The sequence below is a fragment of the Tachysurus vachellii genome, chromosome 17, assembly GCF_030014155.1.
Source record: "Tachysurus vachellii isolate PV-2020 chromosome 17, HZAU_Pvac_v1, whole genome shotgun sequence".
Lineage (NCBI taxonomy): Eukaryota > Metazoa > Chordata > Actinopteri > Siluriformes > Bagridae > Tachysurus > Tachysurus vachellii.
The window spans coordinates 10,683,761-10,706,610 of NC_083476.1; the positions used below are offsets into that span (position 1 = coordinate 10,683,761).

General features: G+C 38.4%; 1 protein-coding gene across 2 annotated transcripts in view; it reads left to right on the plus strand.

The window, feature by feature from the left end:
- Positions 1 to 4,767: 4,767 nt before the first annotated feature.
- Positions 4,768 to 22,850, plus strand: part of nectin3b (nectin cell adhesion molecule 3b) — a 47,164-nt gene continuing 29,081 nt past the window's right edge. The window contains exon 1 of one of the 2 annotated variants that reach the window (XM_060891243.1): positions 4,768 to 4,944. In XM_060891243.1, coding sequence (XP_060747226.1) covers positions 4,830 to 4,944 — 115 coding nt within the window. In that variant the 5' untranslated portion in view covers positions 4,768 to 4,829. The remainder of the gene's footprint in view (positions 4,945 to 22,850) is intronic. The other variant, XM_060891244.1, reaches the window with a different exon arrangement.

Here is a 22,850-nt window from a genome sequence, read left to right on the forward strand (position 1 = left end):
ATTAAACAGTAGCCTTTTTTCAACCAAGATGATTCAAGTTGATACTAGCTTAGACTTTTACTGTAAACAGTAGTCCCTTTAAAATATGGTCAGCTAGATTGATGAAAAGCAAGTGCGAGTCTCTGAGATGAGGCATAAGGAAGACTCATGTTAAGTTGCCAGCCAGTAGCCAATAGCTTAATAGTTGATTGTGTCATAGAAATACATAGAATACATTACATAGAATCTTGTTGCACAATTAACGTTTTTGTCTGATTTACTAAGCTTCTTCATTTAAATGCTGATGTCAATTTTTGTACCAATTTCTGGATGGAAGAACATTACCCATAATTCCTTGAAAACACAGCGATGTGCGGAAAACAGGTCAGCTCCCTTTGTGACCTTGGAAGTCAGCCAGGTAAATACATTAGAAGGACAATAGCAAATGCTCTTGGTGACCTTCAGAACTGGAAAATTGAGTCAAAAGGAAATGCCGATAATATAGAGATGGGCTTTCCTGCATCTCCTGCCTTTACTGTTTGTCAGGATTAGTCTGGTTAAGTGGATGCACCCCAATTAGATGTCTGATGAGGGGTGCATGTAGGGGGAAGTGAAGTGTTTTTGGGGTTAGTAAAGCAGCAAATGGATTCCTGAGAAAAAACACTGAGAAGATTAGCAAAAGGGTACACGGGATTATGTTTTATGACCACTTAAAACTAATGCCTGGCTCCAAACTGGTGCCCCAGACTTTGTTAATGAAGGAAAAGGATAATGAAAAAATAAAATTAAATGAATTAAACTGACAAAGTGCTTGTTGGTGTTTTGTTTTCCTTTTTTCCAGTTACTCAGGAGAAGTAGTATGTTGCTGGTACTGGCAGCTGTCTCTCTCAAACTAAAGTGTCTAGCATTTCTCTGAGAACATGAAGGTTTGCATATCAACACTAAGGGGGCACAAGAAAACCCACAGTTCTTAGTCCTTTTCCAAGAAAATGCTGCTAATTGTGTCTCGAGGACCCTTGTACACAGAATCCCTCAAACACAACAGAAAGGATACGCCATTGCAATGCTGATTTGACTGGAGCTGAGAAAATTCAAAGGTTTTTTCCACTGTGAGAAGCATTATATCGAATGCACAATTTGACCTTTATATACACAGCACACATTTTGTTTGTAGACACTTCTTACACTTTTTCAGAAATAAAATCAGAGTATTGTTAGAGTATTGAGCATGTATGGTAAAAGTTTATATATGGCACAGATAATGTAAATTACAGGAAAAAAGGTTTTAAAAATAATTAATTAATTATTAATCATATATTCATTCATTCATGTTCATAAGCTCTTTATCCAGATCAGAGAATCTATCCCAGAAACACCGAGAAAGGAATGCATACAGATTTATTGCAATTGGCGACTTGTGCTGGATTTATTGCAATTGGCGACTTGTGCCAGCTCTATGCTGGATTTGTCATCTAGGGTGATGACAAATCATTTTACACATCTTGCTATAGTGGCGGGATCAGATTTCTGTGTGTGGGCTCGTTTGTAATGAGCTCTTGTGTGTTTTCTATACAATTCTGACTGGGACTGAAATCCAATACACATCTTGACATTTGTCTTTATTCTTCAGTGGGAAGAAGTAAATTAACTAGTGCCATTAGCTGGTGTTGTGAGATTACATACATTTCTATGTATGTGGTTCATCATATTGTCTTACCTCTTACCTTTCAAATGTTGGTGTTTGGCAGATGCGGCAGTGTTCATACACACATCTGCATCATTAATATACATCTGGAAGATTAAATGGGACATTAATTGGATGGAACATCACATCAGAGTCAAAGAATCCCAGATCATCTGGTTCTCAAGTCAAACTTCAAAAGTTTAGTGATTTAATGTACAACGATGTTAAACACACTGTGCTCTGTCCCTCGTTGAAACTTTCCACTGTCATTATGACTGATGTAATTAGCTTGTCTAGATATTTACTATTTACCTGCATACATAACTTACCTTTTGGTTAGTAGTTTTTTTAATTCAAACACTGTCAAATGGGTAATAGTTATTAGGCAATTTGACACAGCGCTAGTACGTTTTACTTTTTAGTTTTTGCATCTTAGATGAATTTCTACACTTAGTGTAGTGTGTCAGGCCATTGAAAATAAAAATAAAATAAATACCGCTATAATTCATCTGGTTTTCCACCTGCGGTTCCACATAACCCCAAAAACCTTCTATAGGATTGACATTTTTGTTTAGGGGATCTTTGGAAATCTCTACAAATTCATCAAATAGACATCTTGGTGTGAAACCACTTGGGCAAATTCCTTATCTCTCCCTTTCCCTCAAACATGAAGGTTGATTGATGTATAATGCTATCCACATTTTTGTTCCCAAACCCTTCCTGTGTCCTAATTCTGTCATTTAACTGCTAAAATTAGCCTCATTTTGAGGCAATGCCGCTGACTGAGTAATTAAGACGCTAGCTTGCTAACTATTTCTGTGAAAGAGAAAAAAAAAAGCTAAAAAAACTTATGTTTACTACCTAGTCAAGTTAGCTAAGCTTACCCTAGGCCTCATTTTTTTCACTTAATTTTTTGGGTAATGTAATGTTATCTACACATATAATTATCAGAAACAGGTTGTGTATAAAGTAAGAAATTAGGTACCAGCTTTTCTTCTCAGCCATAATGTTCTCCTCTGCAGTGACCAAATTTCAGTTCCAATGCAGCGGCAAAACTACTTACTATATTTACTAAGTAAAATCAAATTACTTTTTGGAAAATTAAATAAAACAGCTGGGTTGCAACATTAACTACCCATACATCAAATATCATAACCCAGCAAAACGGTCCAACCTGCTCAACCCTGTGACTGGTTATGTAAATTGTATGTAAAAAAAAAATATTTTTTTAGTTTCAGCTACAAAACAAATTACAGGTTTATGTAAATGCAAAGGTTTTATAGACTTTACATTATTTATATATCCTCCATACACAGTATGTATACATATTATGTATGTATATATCTCATTTGCACATGTTTAGGGGAAGGGAGGGTTTACTTGTGTTTGATAATCTTATTTATCTGGGTGTTGTTCTATCTATCTATCTATCTATCTATCTATCTATCTATCTATCTATCTATCTATCTATCTATCTATCTATCTATCTATCTATCTATCTATCTATCTATCTATCTATCTATCTATCTATCTATCTATCTATCTATCTATCTATCTATCTACATACACGGCCATAAATCAGCTTTCCATATCATGCTAATTATCCAAGCAGGTGTGATAGACAATGGTAGCTTGTTAGGAAGGTAAGGAGGGCAGATTTCCAGAAACACAAGTGATAACTGTTGTTTGTGTCCCCATCCCAAAGAAATCCCCATCCCAAAGAAACCCAAGATAACAGGACTACACCTGTGGCGCTGACGACTGTCATCATGAACTTGTTCGAAAAACTGGTTCTGGCTTATCTAAAGACTTTACCCTTACTGGACCACCTGCAGTTTGCTTATTGAGCAAACAGATCCGTGGATGATGCAGTATAATTGGGACTGCATTACATCCTGCAACACCTGGATAAATCAGGGACTTATGCAAGAATCCTGTTTGTAGATTTCAGTTGGGCCTTCAACACCATCATACCAACACTTCTCCAGACCAAACTAATCAGCCATCATCGAGTCTGTTCTATGCACTTTAATAACTGTCTGGTTTGGCTCTGCAGAAGACTACAGAGAACGGTTTGGACTGCTGAAAGGATTATTGCTGTTCCCCTTCCCACCCTTCAAGAACTGTATATATGCAGAGTGAGGAAAAGGGCTCAGAAGATCACTCTGGATCCCTCACATCCACTTTTTGAACTTTTACCATCTGGCCGGCGCTAAAGAGCCCCAAATACTAGCACAACCGGGCACAAGAAGAGTTTCTTTCCTGAGGCAATCTACCTCATGAACAGTTATATGTATATGACAACAATGTACAACAACCTTACATTTAATTGTTACCACCTCCATCCTAGTGCATCCATGCATCTCATTCTATTCCATTCCATTCTACCATCTATAGCACAAGTCTACATACATTCATTCATTCATTCATTTTCTACCGCTTATCCGAACTACCTCGGGTCACGGGGAGCCTGTGCCTATCTCAGGCGTCATTGGGCATCAAGGCAGGATACACCCTGGACGGAGTGCCAACCCATCGCAGGGCACATACACACTCATTCACTCACGCAATCACACACTAGGGAGAATTTTTCCAGAGATGCCAATCAACCTACCATGCATGTCTTTGGACCGGGGGAGGAAACCGGAGTACCCGGAGGAAACCCCAGAGGCACGGGGAGAACATCCAAACTCCAAACACACACAAGGCGGAGGCGGGAATCGAACCCCGACCCTGGAGGTGTGAGGCGAACGTGCTAACCACTAAGCCACCGTGCCCCCCAGTCTACATACAATGTATTTATTTTTCCATTTATTTCTTTATTATTATTTTTTTTTTACATATGTTACATATTTTTTGTATTCTCATCTAGGTGTCTCTGTCTACTGGAATTCCTTGTAAACAAAGCTGTCAAATTCCTTGTAAACAAAGCTGGCAATAAAGCTCTTTCTGATTCTACTTCTGACTGTAGTTAGTTTCCAGAAGCGGGCGCTGTTATTCTAACTCACAAGCTCGTGCACCCCTGTTTCATCCGGCACAGTGGTACAGTCCAGACTCTGCCTCTCTCCCTATGGAGTTGTTGCTGAGGAGCTTTCAGACTTTAGGGCAGAGAGAGAGAGAGCGAGAGAGGGAGAGAGGAAAGGGAGAAAAGGGAGAAAGAGAGTGCATGAGTGAAGCGGGCGTTGACATGGCGCTTAGAAAGACTGCCCGTTATCTCAGGAATATCCCGTATCAACCGGGCATGAATTTTATACTTCTGATTCTTCTCGGCATTGCATGCGGTAGGTGTTTTTATCTTCTTGTCGGTTGTTTATATTCTAAAAGGTACGACAACTATGTTACAGCATAGTTGGTGTTTGGTAAACTATAGCCATGCATGCAAGCAACTCGCTAAGATGTTGTTTAACTAGATTCCCGGGTAATAAACAAGCATGCAGTTTTTTTTTTCTGACTCAAATGTGTTTTATTGGACGGAGGAGTGGATTATTGTCCCAGATTTGGGGCACGCGGATGATGTCCAACCATGTGGATACTGTATATCGGGGAAAGTTGACGACCCACACATACTCCTGAAGTAACTTAGTTTGTACAAGACGAACAGTAGATTCTGCCTTCATTTTTTTGGCGGTTTTCCAAGTTTTTTCTCCGTTAACTCGCGGCACGAGCTCGTTTGGTGTCGTGGAGCTCGCGCGTTGATTGTGTGATCTCCGGCTGCCATGGAGACGAGCTCGAGCGACAGGAACCGTAAAGGAATCTGAAGCTTAAACCGCACAAACAGCTACCGAGCAAAACAAACACTGTCAGAATAGTAAAGTCACCCATCTGATATGTTCACTAGTTTTTTTGTTAGTCAGAAATTTTGTTGGAAACTTTTGAAATAGGCATTTATAGTTCACATCTGCACCGGTTTTGGCACTCATAGTGCACGTGGTCATTTCGGGGTTTATATCTAATATATATTTTTCCCCTCAAATGAGTGTTCACATTTTTATCCCTAGTCTGTTACAGTTAAAGAAGAAACTTAAGCCCTGTATGAACTATATTAGTTTGACATGTTACGGTTTGCTAATACATTTGTGTACATTATACATTATGATATTATAGGACTGTGAGTACAAACTACTGGATAAAGTTACTAAAAGGTCACAGTTGCATGACCATGCACCACATAAATTATTATAATAAAACACAAAACAGCTCGTTTGTATTAAAACGAGCTGTTTTATAGCAAAAAAAAAATTCCACCAAGTGTGCATTTATACATTGCAAGGCCCAGACCTATCTCTATCATGTATAAAGAGATTTCTTATCTCTTGGGAATCAGTTCTGATTTCTATAGACATCCTACAGCAACATTACTTAACATGCATATGTCAGGAGTTTCGTTCATGTACAATTATTTACACATAAAATGGAATGCAGTTGATTAATCTTATAAACCAGGTAGTGATTATGTTCAGTTTGTGTATTTTGTGTGTAACTGATGCCTTTTCAGTCAACACTGATAAAACACAATGTAGAAACAAGATGAGGTAAGTTAGAGTAAATTGATACAGCACCTTTCTCATGTGGTCTCTAAGCTTACATTTACATTTCCAGCATTTGGCAGACTCCCTTATATCCAGAGCGACTTACATTATCTTTTTTTTTTTTTATATACAACTGAGCAATTGAGGGTTAAGGGCCTTGCTCAGGGGCTCAACAGTGGCAGCTTGGTGGACCTGGGATTGAACTCACAACCTTCTGATTGGTAGCCCAACACCTTAACCGCTAGGTTACCACACGTTGAGACAAATGTCACACACTGCAATTTTATATAATGGATAGAAAAATAATCCAGAATGGTTTACGATATGGGGAAGGAAGCATAGAACTTAAATACACCTGTTTCAGACCTGAAAAAGTATGAGTTTTCACATTTCAGTGCACAAATTTCTGAATTTGTTGTTTGTACACATTTTTATATCTTCTGTGCAATGCATATTTACAGTGACTGCCTTTGTAAAAAATTTCAAGAAAACAAAGAAAAATTCTGTCCAGCATTTACATCTGGAACAATGTTGTGAAAGTGTCTGGAAGGACAATTATGGAGAAGCTGATTCGGATAGCAGATTTTATGCAATCTTATTTAACTCTGTTCTATTTTGTGGTAAACTGGTAAACTCATGAAATTTAGATTTTTTTAAGAAAGCTAGAGCATGAAAGTTTGCCTTTGTGGTAAGAGAGAATAAGGCCATTTAATTAATCCTCACCACCACAGAATTAAGACAAATGTCAGGGTGTGTATCAGATTTCAGTACCCTTTAAGTGAGTCAGAATTGTCTAGAAAATATAAGATTAAATGTAATTTTGCGGTTCATGTGGTCAGCATTTGACATCTTTTGTTGTAATAAATGTCTGAAAGTCAAAATAAATGACTGAGGATTGTGAAAGTCATTCATTTGTAAAATAGGTCTAAAATTCATTAATTAAAAACAGTAGTTTATCCGTTTAGCTTTAACTCCACATTCCTATATTAAATGACATAAATAAGAGTTTTGACTGAAGCCTATACAAAGTCATACAATTCTCTTTTAAAAATAGATTATAAAGTTTAATTGCCCAGGATGATGTGATTTTCTACACAAGTACACATTACTCCCACCTGCCACCAAACTGAGTCGCTTTCTATAGTGACAGGAAAAGTAACGCTTAAGTTTGGGCCTTATTTCCAGTTCCTGGGTTTGTATAAACAGATCAACACCTCCTGTCAGGCCGGGTAGAGCCAACTGTGTTCAGATTTACCAACTTATATTTACCCCTCAATTCCACCATTGTCCACCCTGGTTTATTGGGCTTATAGATGGGAACAATGTCAGCTCTGTGTGTGGCCACCATGCTGTTTAAGTCAACATTTGTCCACTGATTGGGGACGTTTTCAAGCCATGCATGTCTTTTTCCTCTTAAAGGTGTACTGAGGTGCTGATTGTGCAGGTGTTGTGCTCTGTAGGTCTATTCACAGTAGATTTAATTCACAGTAACCTTTGCCCTGCTTTTTGGAGACATTTATAAAACTTTTAACATAAACAAAGTCTCTTGTTGAAATGAACCACAAAAAAATAATAATAATAATAATAAAGTAAAAAAATATTTGGATGCATGTAGTAATAGGATAATATTCTGTTCAACAAGAGGTTGTGCAATAAAGCAAAGGGCTTATTGTTTTGCATGAAGCTGTGTTAAACTTAAATAGGTTTCCTTATTTGTATTGTAAATGTCAAACGTAATGTCATTTGTTTATATCATTTGCTTACAGAGAGATTATATAGCAGGCTTTTTGTGCATTAATCCCCACCCTGTTTTCATCTGAAGCATTTGTTGGATTTTATACTGCATCCATGCCTGTCTGCTAAGGAAATGTGTAAAATCAGTGGGCTCAAAGGTCAGGATAGTCCCAGAATACACGTCTGTGTCTGGGTGACCCGAAGTCTGGCAGGGTCGTCCGATCTCCACACAGAGCTGGTCATCGCTCGCTCTGGTATGAATGATGGCAGCGGGTGTAGGAACAGCAGGGTGGGGGAGCAACGAAACCACAAACCTCAGCGTCTTCCTGTTGCCCTGTTTCAAGCCTCCTTGTTTTATAGAGTACTTTGTCTCTTGTGTATCCATCATAGCCCGGAAATGACTGATGTCTTTTCTCAAGATGTACTGATCCAGCTGAGTCTTGAGTATTGTGTTGATATCAGTCTGAAACTTTGAATTGCTTACGGATCAGATCTGCTAAATATGAGGCACTGCTTTATTTGCTATCCCTGACATAAGAGGGTTTAACATTGTTTTACTGCTTCACTGTTTTAATTTGAATATGTTTAATGTTATGTGTAATTTCTTAATTTTTATTTTTAATAGAAAATTCTTGCAAAAGCAAGATACAAACAGAGCATCCTGACACTTACCCTTTGAAAGTCTTTGTCTTTACTTTATTTATACATCTATATATTTATTAGAATTCATTTTTTATTTTTATGATATAGAAATTCAATTAACTGGCTAGTTTCCTTGTTTCGGAATAATAATTATTATTTTTAAATCAGGGCTGTCCCCAGCTGAAACAGCTTCTCCAGCTGAGCTTTTTAATTAAAGGCAACCCAAAAGCCATATATAGTTTTAAGAGCGTCAACGTGCCAGGCATGGGGTAGTTGGGTGGAATCAGCCAGCTCCAGTTGCAGTTCTTCTCAATTATTACACTTATTAATGCTTGGAGAGGAAAAACATTAGATCAGGAATCTGATGTTGTTATTGTTGTTTTGTTGTTGTCCTTCAGCAGCTCCCTGTTCAAGGTCGCAACAGCGGATCAGCCAATATGCATATTTGATTTTGACATTATTTTTTTACGCTGGATGCCCTGTATGGGACAACTCTCCCATTTAATCCGGACTTGGGACCGGCACTGAAAGTTCGTGGTATCCTGCTGCCCTGCCACCAGGGAACCTCAGTATCTGGGCAGTACATTGATTGCACATGTACTGTAAGCTGCAGAATTATTGGTGCCCTTGGTCAAGGTGGCTTATGAATGGAATAAAATGTCTTTGTGGATAATTAGCCTTATCTCACAGTGTCGATAAAATAGATTTACTTTAATTAAAGGAGAGATTTCTAAGAAAATGGCACTAGCCAGATTTTTTAAAATACAGCCATGTGTCAGAAAACACAACCCTGAATGACCTGCATGTCAGAATTTCAATTCAATATGTGATCTCCAGTGGGACAAAAGCTTACATTTCATCATTGCTGTTCAGCTACCTGCTGTGTTGAAGAGGAATTTATTCCTCATTTTATCAAAATACAAGCACAGTTTAATCCTTTAGCCTGTCTAACCCTCTCACCTCCACATTTATAGGGGATGTGGTAGCCTAGTGGTTAAGGTGCTGGACTACCAATCGGAACGTTGTGAGTTCGAATCCCATGTCCACCAAGCTGCCACTGCTGGGCCCCTGAGCAAGGCCCTTAACCCTCAATTGCTTAGTTGTATAAAAAAATGTAAAGCGCTCTGGTTAAGGGGATCTGCTATATGCTGGAAATGTAAATGTAGATGTATATACCCTGCTTGGTCAGATCAGTTTGCACAGCTTCAATTTTCATGCTAAAAAAGTGAAAATGGCGAGTAAGAAGTAAGTTCTTGCTCTCCTTTTTTGGAGCTAATAATGATACATGGATGATATCACTTATGTTTGAGATTTATCCTAAATGTATCTTAATAAACACCATAGTAACTGTGCTAGCAAGAAAAACCTAGTCTCTGTGTCATCAGAACATCACACAACCATTAACCAAATCCAACCATTTCCTTTGTTTACCTGAGTGTTGAGAAAGCAGTCTTTCATGACATTCTGTTCCACTGGGTTTTAAGTATTAGGCATCTCAATGTGCAAATTCCCTTAGTCATTATCAGGGGGTGCGTTAACAGAGAATTCTTTCATCATTTACTGAATTTTGAAAGCATTGACAGAAAATTGCGAAGGCCATCCGTCATTGTGACAGATGGAAAATGAGGCATTCAATCTTGGTGTGCATGGGATTGGTCTTCTGCCCTTAAAATAGAACATCAAAACCCTTCTACTAGCAGTGGTTTTAAAAAACACAAACTCCCTTTGCATGTGCTCATTCAGGCCCAGTGGCATAACTGCGCACTTGTGTGTTCACACATCTGGTGGCTTACACATATATTTAGTAGCATTTCAACTTAGTGGTAGTGAGAAACGTGATCATGGCTGCACCAAATAACATCAATACGAAAATGATTCATGCAGATATCATGTTATGAATTTTCACTCATTTCCCTCTGATGTGCTAGAAAGAACTGGGAAATTATATTTTTGCTATAAAGGATGAAGGCAAGTTTATTAAGAGTGCATCTGTATTATTTCAAAGAGTCTGACTAATCAAAACCACTGGCATTAAACGTCTAGCAAACAGCTAACAGCTCCTGTTTACAGGCACCAACTACACAGCTGTGGTAATAGGCTCACAGTTCATTATAGAACCATTGTTTATAGTGCTCAATGTCCAACAAGGTCTTTCAGCTGGGGACAAAAAAAGACATAAAAATAAACTTTGACTGACTTTTTTTTACAGCCCTGTCCATCAACACGATGGATAATGATTGAGTGTAACACAACCTCTGGTCTTTATTGTCAGCATGGGTTGGAATTGAGTGTCACAAGTAGCAGTTAGATTCCAACACAGGAGCAGGGAATTATTCCAGGCTTTCAGCTTCGCGAGTGCCACTTAACCTTTATGCTGTTTCTGTCTTCCCTGCTTTCTGTTTAATTTCATTTCAGTGCAGGAATTGACATGCCATTTTTGTCTACTACTTTCTTGTCATTTGGGTCAGTGGTGGCTCAGTAGTTAAAGTGTTGTGCTAGTGATCAAGAGTTTTTGAGTACAAATCCAAGAAAACCTCTGTGAAGTCCTTCATTCCTTTTGCCCTGTGCTAGGTTTGGCTTGAATTAGTTTCAGCTTCCTAACCAATGATGGATAATAGCGTCTCCCGTATAAAAGTATTTAAAAGTCTTCATTTATTCAGTTCACTCTGATATATTTTAGTTATTAATCCTGAACTCTTTCCGTATGACTGAACATCACTCCCTTTTCACAGAAGTCATATGACAAGCTGACATTTGGAAAATGTGTCAGAAGTTCCTCTTTAACTTTCAGAGAATGCTTGTAGAACATCTTTAACCTTAAAGGTCAGCTCAGACTTTACAAGAACTAGCTACTGAATGAATGAAGCATGTTTGCATGCTTGTTCTTATTCTTGATTTCACTTCATAAGAGTCTTTGGTTCACTCATGTCTTTCTTTTCTTGGATCAATAAAAGCACTAAAAGGTTACGCTGGGTCAAGACATCAGCACTGTTTGCTAACTCAATCCTTTGGCACTTTTCTTGCTCCTCCTTTGCTTAGATAGCTGCAGCTCGGCCTGCTGTAGCTGTGCCCATTAGCAGCACTTTCATGGGCTTCCAGTATGTTCATGATGACGTCATCAGTGCAATGTATAGTCTGAAGGGTATGTATTAGGCATTTAGATCTTTCATGGTACAAACTCTTACACTAACTAATGAACAGCAGTCAGATGGGATGTGGGGATAACAAAAGGAAACATTATTTCATTATTTATGACTAAGCCAGAGTATGGAGGGGGGAAATGGAGTTGGATCAGGAATGTTTTGCGGATGTTTTTGTTCCCCAGTTGCTCAATCAGAGATGTTTCCAATTGGTGAGGACTTGTATGAATAATGAATGACCTCTTTTTACATTCAGCCTTTCAAATGGGTTCCTAAGAACTTAGCATTAAGGTTGTAGGCTCTTTACCAGACTTTTCAGGTTGTCTCTGTGATCAACTATGACTCGGTAAACATTACTCGGTTCCTGTGTACTGAAGGGTTAAATAACGACCAGCCTGAGCCAAAAATAGTATCTTTATTTAAAGTTGATCCCTGCTTGTGGATTCTCGGTTGTGTAGTTGTTTGAATTCAGTAAGTCACTGTACCATAGACAGGCTGTAATTAAAACCATCTGGGTCAATTATTTCAGCCTACTGTAAATCGTGTGTGTGTGTGTGTGTGTGGCTTTGCCCTACAGCTTTCACTTTGTAGCCACTTTTATTATCTTTTTCCATCAATATTTGAACACTGCCTCATTATAGATGAATTTACTTATGGACTGATGGAACAATTCTAAAATAAAAAAAAAATTCTTTTTGTAAGATCACTGTATCATGCTAATTTCTTCTAGCATCCCTGTGCTAGTTCCAAGCTGTAACTGGACAAATGCACAACCCAGTTAGAATAGCACACCTACTGAAAACAAAATGAACAGATAGATTTGATAATTTAAGGGCAAGCCAATTTAGTTTGTTTGAGCGGCGAAGAACAATTTCTATATCAAGAAGGAGCTCTTAACAATGTGAGGAGGGTTATGGAATAGCTTATGAACTCTGCATAGAGTTCTACATGTTTACAAATAAAACCACATAGCACTGAAGATGCAATAATTCCAACCACTCAACAACCCTCCACCACATCATTTGCATCTACAAGAATGTAGCAAACAAAAACAACTTTCAAAGCTTTTAGCAAACGCCAAAACACAATAGTCCTCAGTCTTGTCACGTCTAGTTCCAGAGGTTTGCCATAGGTGTTTTGGGAAAGAGCTGTCTGACTCCAGACAATGTTCATTTCAACTCTGTCCATTACCACAGAGTTAGAAAAGAACATGTGTTGGGTTGGGTTTCCATCCACAAAAACAAGGATCTGAGGACAAAAACAAGTGTTTATGTCTGTTACACAAAAGGCTTTGTGATGAACAAAAGCAGGCAAGTTTTTCTGTGTACTGCGTGTTTCCATGGATCAGGAGCAGATTTCAGCATTGTGACATGGCCTGATTCAGAATATGAATGTGGTGTCAGAGACGGACTGGCCAGACATGGAGTTTAGAGGTTTGGTTTCCATTCCTCACTTATTTTGGTCTGAAATGACAATCGAGAAGAATAATAGTATTGGTGATAATTTAAAGACAAACTGAAATCAAAATACTTTTATATATTTTGATAGAATTTTATTGAATAAATAAATAAATAAAAACAAGAAAATCCTTGGTTGTATCATTCATGAATCATCTGGACTAGTCACAGAAGACAGAATTCTTTTCTAGCATCTACACAGGGTCTAGTAGTATAACCACTAACCTACAATAATTGGTACATCAAATAACGCAGGTCACCACAAAATAATCGATATATCTACAACTGTGTAGCAAGAAGTTTGGAGCCACTGATTGCCAAAAATAGGGGAAAAATTGCCTTTGGAAACATGTACAGCACTTTATAACTGAATTGTGTCCAAAATGTATCTGTTGATTTTCTTTTTTAAGTCTTAAACCTTGTTTGAATTCTTACATGTGAGAAATCTTTCATCTTGTTTTGCAAACATTGCTGAAACTTTAAAGATTTTGACGTCTGGATCTATTTAGCCTCTTATTAAATGCTAATGCTAACCAGTTAACTAATTAATGCTCCAGAAAGTATGGAAGCATGTTAACCACTTTGAGCTGTTTTGCAAACACATGGTAGAACCTCATATTAAAACACGTCAGGTAAAAATAGGAAAGATGCTAGTCAAAATCCACACAGTCGTGTGTGTCATGTTAGCAGAATTGACTGTTACACACCTTATAGCTTCAACATTTGCTGGAGATTTGCAGATATCAGGTTTTCGAGGATGTAAACACAATGTACTCTATAGAGTTGTTATGAGATCAGCTGTTCTATTAAAAGGAATGATGCTACAGAAGCACTTCTTGAACTTGAGTCTGGAATTAATCTGAAAAGAAAGGTGCTGAATCACAACCAGAAGTTCGGAGCTGAGCAGCTTGCTGTCTGCGGGTGAGAGGCAGGCCTTCAGTCATGTTTTTTTGGATGTCCTTGACACATCCACCTTTTTGTCTTGTTCCTGACCTCCTCCTTCCTCTAGTTTGTGGTGGAAGTCGACGAATGGTGGTGGTGTCATTGTGATAAAATCCGGGCAGTTTGTCACTCTTTGACAATTACACGAACCCCCTTTAGAACCATGTCAGTCAAAATCCTGTCAGTCTTGTGCTTTAGTTCAGAGTGTTACTGCTTACTGTGTTGAAGTTTTGATTAAGTCCTGCTTAATGTTTAGAAGCTTTTAACAAATAAACCCAGTGTACATTTGGCAAATCAGTCTAAAATCTAACTAATTTGTGCTGCTGCCCATATGAGCTTCTCAGTGCTATGCTAGGGCCCAGCTGTACTGGATAAACTGTACAAACTTCCTTTACACACGCATATTCTTTTACAAATGGGAATAACATCATGGACCCAGTCTACCTCCAGAGGACTTCCATATCTTATATCTTTACTTTGCACACTCTTTAAAGATGCATCATTTTGCTTCTTGCAAATGATTAAAAAAAAAGCTGTACTGTGTCCTGCTTTGTGTTAGAAACCAGAGTGTTCGAGATCGTAGTCCAGAAAGTACTGTAATGGTCTATTTTCTTTGTTTTCTCATATTGTTGTCAGTCTGTCTGCTTGGTCATGAGGAGAAGGTTCGGCTGTGAGAGTGCGGGATAATAGAGAGTTTTAATTTATTACTGCATGATGGTAATGACTGTTCAAGTAGTGACAAGTCATAATTCTAACCTTGAGGATTACAAACTAATTTGTTTCTCTTCTTTTGGCTTATTTGTTGTCATTGAGTTCTGTTTACTTCAGACCTTGTTTTGTCCCACAGCATTTTGTCCTAATTACCTCCCTGCCATGTTCAATTGCATAGAACTCTCTCGTTCAATTGTCCCATTCCTCAGGAATTAGTCATTCTTATTTTTCCTCCCATCGGTTTGATGCAAACTGTCCCAGTTCTCAGAGCTGTCACTGGCTCTGCATTGTGTAGAGGATCAGACTATTTCTGAGTCGAAAGACTTGGATGCTCACAAAGAACTGTCTGTAGGATGATGTCCAGTGAAAAAACACTGACGGCTTTTTAACGAGGCTTCTGTGAAGTTTGTGTGTGGGGTGATTGATTGTTTTGAAAGATATAAATAATTAAAGTATGTAAATGTGCATTTTGTCATGTAGTCAGTGTCAATTAATTAAAAGTATTTTTATTAAGCTAAAACAGTCTTACCACTGAAAGCTAAACTTTACAGTTACATAAAACACAGTGCTCTGGAGTAAATTCATAAATAAATATGACAAACGGACATGTGTAGTGATGCATGCAGTAAAACGTCCCAATGCTGTTATGGTAAATGTCAGTGTTCTTGAAGCTCTGCTTGACCAATCAACTGAATGGTCCAGAACTAACTGTAGCATAATGAACTGTATGATCTCACTGAACAAAAATGACATTACAAATTACTGATATTTATGAAATGATGTGATTTAAGTTATATTCCACAGATCCACAGGTAATATGGCTGTGACCAGACTCTGTAGGCTATATGATGGGCCATTAATAAAACTATTTAAAAAATGCATGGATTGTACTTCCATCTCTATTATTTTGCATTGTACTGTAAGCTGTGACTGAACAGAGAGGACTGTTTCCTCCCCCCAGCGGTGTGTCTTCATACTGTGATGTTAATTATTAACACTGTGGTTAACCAGAGGTGTTGGACTAATTACTCTCCCTTTTGGTGCAGTCTCGCTTAGCTCTTGCTTTGTTTGTCATTAATAAAGTCCATGGCTTTGGTGAAGCTTTACTGAACACTGTTTCATGTTTCTCCCAGCCTTATCGATAAACCAAGATGCAAGAGCATGTGCCAAGTAACATATTTTCCAGACTTTGACACACCCTAAAAAAAATCAATATCCACTGTATAGGTTGCATTAATATAGCATTTTTATTTTTGAATAATGATCGGGTTGTCTCTAACACAATACACATACTGACCAAGTTTAAATTCATGATGCACTTAAGAGACTGCAGATGGTTTTATATTGGACATTTAACATTCCATCTTAAGTTCTGATGAACAACAATGAATCACCTAATATTTTCTCACTCCCAAGAGAACAAACTACAACCAAATGGACTTGAATAAAAGGACTTGGTTTTATGCTAAAGGTTGGGTTTTAGAATTATTTTTTAAAATAGTGTTTAGAATGAAGCGTTTTAGATGTGGCTGCAAGACCACTAAACACTGTAAACACGCTAAACACATACCACATGCAGTACACCAAAGAAAACGGTTCCTCTCCCTGTTTAGTCACAATGTCTAGAGGAGTCCTGCAGAGTCATCCATTTCATCTGTAGAATCAATGCACTTGTTAGACTCCTGGTCTCTTAATGATTCTCATAAATATTAAAGTACCGATCAGTTAATGTTTGACTGAGGGAGATTTTATGAAAGAACATATAAAAAAATAAAAACATTGTTCTGTTCTCGTCGTAGTGAGACGTCAAAGAGGGGAAGCTGAATGTCTAATGTCAATCTAACTAGAGACTAGTGTGTTGTGTACATTATGGATTTTTAATATTGAGGATGCATTGAAGTTTTTATTCAGGGACAACCATTTGCTGTGTCCTTTAATGGATGTCTTGTTGTGTTTTGCAAATTTTACAGAGGATACTTGATTTGTGTGTGTTTGTGTGTGTCTGTGTAAGTACATACTATGGATCAAATTTCAAACCAGTTTGAAAGGCTGGCAGGCTGATTACTTGTTTTCTTCCCTCTCTGAGTGTGACGTCACACTGCTGTGTGAACACAGGAAGTTGGTACAGAGATTTATATTAATTACATAGGGTGCATAGTAGTTGTTTATAGTTGTCCAATAAATATAAATAAATACAAATGTGAATGTGTTGGAATGAGCACATTACTATAAACCTGTGATTTGTAGAATCAACAACTCCTGACGGGGGCCACGGTGGCTTAGTGGTTAGCACGTTCGCCTCACACCTCCAGGGTCGGGGTTCGTTTCCCGCCTCCACCTTGTGTGTGTGGAGTTTGCATGTTCTCCCCGTGCTTCGGGGGTTTCCTCCGGGTACTCCGGTTTCCTCCCCCGGTCCAAAGACATGCATGGTAGGTTGATTGGCATCTCTGGAAAATTGTCCGTAGTGTGTGATTGTGTGAGTGAATGAGTGTGTGTGTGTGTGTGTGCCCTGTGATGGGTTGGCACTCCGTCCAGGGTGTATCCTGCCTTGATGCCCAATGACGCCTGAGATAGGCACAGGCTCCCCGTGACCCGAGGTAGTTCGGATAAGCGGTAGAAAATGAATGAATGAACAACTCCTGACCAATCAAATTCCAGAATTCAGCTTTGGTGTTGTGTAACGCTAGTTTTAAATGTTTGGATCTGAAATTCAGTCATTATGAATGGAGTTTTTTTTATTATTTTTTCCATGTCTTGAGTAAAACCCAATCTCATTTGAATGACAGAAGATAGGTGTGCTTTTACTATGTTTATTTGTTTGGAACCAATTTAAAGGAAGCTGCCTCTGAAACAGAATTTTTGGAATTCTTTCACTCAAGACGAGACCCATTAGGCGAATGGATGAAGGATTTCTGACAGACAGAAATGACCTCATAATATCCCAAAACCATGAGTGTTAGACAAACTTTTCTTGTGGATGTCCTTTAATTTGAATTTTAACCATCACGCACATGCAGAATGTCGAGAGCCTTTGTGTGTATATCCTGGTTGCTGTTCTTTCTGTCCTCCCTTCCTGTTTCTCTCATTCAGTCACTCCAGAATGCACATGCTTAGTCAAAGGGTTCTGGCTGTCATGCAAAAGGATGAAGGCTTTATCGGTGTCTTTCATTCAGTGTCATTGAAATGCAGTGGAACATATTTCAATGGCTGTAATTATGAGGGATGCTGTGCCTCTTGTGGTAGATGTCTCAGTCACTCTTCATTTTAAAACCACCTCATCATATCATAGTGATGACGGGTAACTGAGCTTTAGCTTTGGCTTGAAGCTCAGCATTATTCAAACTCTTGACTTTGACATTTCACCTGTACAGATGAAAGATTTGATAGTATTCCTTTATTAGAATAGATATATATTTTTTTTTATCTGCATAGACTCGTAGTTCTTGTTCAGAATGATAACATTTAAAACACAACAGATGTCTGCACAGTTTGATTTCTCAGAATCACACATTTTGTTTTTTTTTTGTTTTTGGAGTTTCAGCTCCATGCTGCTGTCTGCTCGCAGTGCAGTTTGTAAAGAAACATGCTGGGCCTAGCAGGCTATCTATTCATCCATCTTTTCACTTCGCACTAACATTGTGGTGTAAATGCTTCTGTCACTAATCGTATCTGCATGTGTTACGCAGTGATTCAATGCCAGTGTGACTTTGTTCTGCTGAGTGTCAATATTTATTCCTTTGCATTAGATGCAGCTTTTATTTTTGAACTATGATGAAGATTGAAAGGCATAAGTCAAAGGCATTTTAGACAGATTTCCTTTCAAGAGTACATGTAGTTAATTGGTGCGACAGTAGAGGATGTCAAGGATAGAGCTAGGTGGACACTGATGATTCTCTGTGGTGACCCCTAACGGGAAAAGCCGTAAGTAGAAGAATGAGTTTGTTTCATTTTAAATGTAATTGATTAGTAGAACTATTGATATAACTTCCTGATTTATTACGATATTTTATACATGATTTAACATTTTAACTAAAAATAATAAGCCAAATCATCTCATTTAAACACACTTCATAATGACATTGCAGGTACTGCAAATTGTGGTATTCCATGCAGGAAGTGAGCTCATGGATTATAATGTGAGGCTAATGTTAATTTTAGTTGTCCAGTCCCTCCCAGTGACACTTGGCTCCCAGTATGAGCACTGCTTACGCTGTTTTTTTTTTTTTTCTTTTTTTTTCTTTTTCTATTTGCTAGCTGTGTCTTGAAGGAAAACTGACGTCTCTCAGTCCAACAGCCCACACTGTGTGTATGTGTGTGTGCCTTCTTACACTCTTTAATTAGCCTGTCCCCTTAGAGCTGCTAAATCGGGACTCCTGAAAGCGGGTCTTTCTGGCATTGCTACAAGTATGTGTTTACATGCCGTCTGACTCGTCCCACTTGCCTTTACAGAATGACCACACACAAGCTGCTTGCTTATTTTTCTGCTCGTGCATGTAAACCGTGGTGTCTGCAGCGTCTTTGTTCGTACCTCCCTCGACCGCTCTTGTATGTAGAAACAAGTTAATCTTTTGACCATTGCTGTTTGGAACGTGTCTAACATCAGTGGGGATTGAATCATCACCGTCTTTCTGTTTGAGTCGAAGATCAGACTATCCCACTCAGCTGGGAGGTATTCCTGTGTGGCCAAACTTTGAAGCATTTATGCTTTGTTCTGCTACATTTCTACCACCATGTAGCCAAAGCTGTGCAGTATTTTATAATCGCTGTGTGTATTCCCATTCCCACCAATCTCTGTCTTGTGGACTTCGAGGGGGAATTCAGGAACAGATAGGATGGGCAAATTTCCTAGACTGTAGACAGTCTTCCAAAACTTCCTAAGATTGAAGACTTTGTTTTTACAGCTTTTTTATTTGTATACCTACCTACCGCAGCAAGGAGCGTACATACGTTCTTGTCTGAGGAGCTGCTACACGTGTACATCTTGACTGAATTATGGCAGCAGTTATCTTTTAATGCTGAACCATTAATGATTAGTTCATGGCTACTAATCATAGATTATACATCCAATATATTTTATTTTGTTAAAAAAATTGTAGGGTTAAAAATAAAAAGCATGGGAATATCTTTATAGACACACCTAATGAACTGGCAGTTGACATAATGTCTTCTTGTGTTTTCTTAAAAACAGTCATTTCTTTAGCATTCTTTGCATTAGCATTCACACCCTTAAAAAAACAAAATTTGATGACAAAAACAGAACGGGTAACAAGCCCCATCATCACTCTTAAGGAAAAGCGCGGAGCTAGTTTTTAAATAAAGGTTATTTGGCTCTTCTGCAGTATGTTTTCCATACTTTCAGTGAGTCTCCACCAATTCACTATCCCTGGCTTTGGGTTTATGGGTTTATTCCCTATTCTGTTAAAGAGTTTTATTGATTGCCAAATATGAAAGCAAGTCCTGGTGAAATATGACCATCTGTCTGAAAAGATGTGTATAGCTCATAGTGATTTTCAGGTCAATGCTTTGCCAAGAGGCTTTCCTCTTTTTTTTGAGTTTTGATCCACTGAGTAGCATAGACTAATCTCTTCACCTGAAGTGTATACTTAAGCTTTGTAGGACAAATCAAACTAACAGTGACAACTTGTGCAGACTGGCATTCTTAGACCAAACAGTGTCAATAAGATGTGTTATTATAATTATTAAGCAATTAAAAAAGCTTGCAAAAGTGTGCAAGTTCTTTTTTCATTGAGGTGAGCTGCTTTTTAACGGCTGTTGCTGACACTTCAGCACATCAGTTCTGCAACAGTATTTTTTGAGTGCTCTGTCTAGTAGGTTGAAATACTTTGCTGGGTCTGCATCCAGACCTCTGTCTGCCAGTTGCTGACCGCTAATTTACGCTTGTTCCACTGGGACTTTAAGACTTTTCTCGTATTGATGTACAGTTGCAGAGGTGTGTAAAGTACAGGAAATGTGAAGGAGTTGTCTGAAGGAAACAACTGGGACTTTCCCAGTAGAAAAGGCGTTTTCTGTTAAAGCATGCACACAATAAATCTGTGTTTTATAAATCATAGCTCGGTCACTGGCTGACAAATGTGTGCTGAATACAGGAAGCACTTTCCGGTCTAAGGTATTTGATAGTGCTGTGGGAGGAAGTGTAGAGTAAGAGCCTTTTGTGCTCTAGGATGTTATCACGGGAGTAGCAAGGGTTATTTTCTTGGAGTTATCACTCATTCATTGAGCATTAGAGTAATTGACCATTTATTGTGTTTTTCGCCTACTTGTTTTTTTTAATTTTATTTCAGATGATCTGTAGACAAAAGTCTTGTTTTTCAAATTGGACTCTCAAAATCATCAGGGTTCTTTGCTGGAGATCATTTAAAATCTTTATTCAACACCCTGAAGGGTTGTTTGGTATGTCTTTCTGGGGGAGCCATTAAATATCCTGCATAAAACACAACAGTGGGTTTTTTCCATTTCGAAAAAAGGTTCCAAGTCACAACCATTTACCCCATCAGCTTGTCTTTATAATTCCATACTGTATATATTTTAAACAGTGTAATAAGTGTGTTTTGAATCAATCTACAATCATTAGGAGCGCTCTAGAAATGTCACTGCCCTGGCCACAAAAATGATGGTACTCTATGCTGGAGAAGGCCCTTTGATCGTTCTCTTTTCATCCTGACCTGACCTTTCTCCTTGCTCCCAACTGAGTTTAGCCCAGTGCAGGGAAATAACATTACCCTCTGAGAGAATGATGGAAAAGAAAACCCAAAATGAAAACACTGGTCTGTTCCATTATGGGGGAGCTGGAGGAATGAAGGAAGGAGACAGTTCTGGTTTTGACATGGAAATGACAAACAGCAGTTTCAGTTCTATCTGTTTAGCTCATTAAACTCTGATGGGTTTTAAATTACAAAGTTGTGAGGTTAAGCTTAAAGCCTAAAGTAGAGGACATTGGTTATTAATATTTAGAATCTGATTTAGTCTGTTATTAAGTTTACAGTTTGATTTTTATTTTTTTTTGTGTGGTAATTTTCATTTTGACATATAAATGATATGGATTTTGGTCACCACACAGTAGCACATGGAGAAGCTGGTTATCGGGGGAATGTCTTTATCATTATCTCTCAGCTTTATTTCTTCTGAGGTCACAGCAGCACTCGTTAATCTCTTATTATCTCTTGAACTGGTCCTCTGCTGTGTACATTTAACATTGTCCATTAAAAAGCATCTCTCACATGGGGTTCCCTATGCTATAAACAGCTCAGCTGCCATAAAAGCTTTTTCCTGCACTCCTCGTGGTGTGTGTGTATGTGTGTGCGTGTGAGAATGTGCGCGTGTGTACGAATGCCAAAATTCGGGTAGAGTCTGGCAGAATTCTGGCCCCGCTGTGGTCTAGACTGGAGCGAGAAGCTCACTGACTGAGCCCCATGAGTCACTCTCCCCGACCGCCATCTCAGTGTGAGAGCATCAACTTTGAGAGCTCGGCTCGGACCACAACGTAACTTGCATACACGTATGAAAATTGACCAGGCATGTTTTATTTTGGCCTGTTTTCTGTCAACGCATGTTTGTCAGCTCATGGGAAACCAATGAGCTGACAGATGGGGGATGGTTTGACCTTTAGGACTTTTTGAGACTTGACTTATGACCATCAGCCTCCAAGTACCATATTTCCCAGATTATAAATCACTCCGGAAACATCTCTATTCATCCCTAGTCATATTCATACAGAAGGGATTTTTATTTTCCAGAATGTTTTTCCAGATTTTAAAACAGCATTTTAGAGACCTGTAATGTAACCTGGTTAACGGTTTGTTGAATCAGTTAATCACTTTGTTCAGCGATTCAATTCTTTACAAACAATCCTGATCTCTCGGGTCTGGAAATGTGTCCTTACAGAGAAGTCATAGAACAATGTTTAAAATTCATTCATTTAAAATGTACTTCATAAGGAGCATTTATACCGCTGATAAAAGTGGGGATAAAAACAAAATATTAAGTGGGGATTCACAAATATTAATTGTGGTAG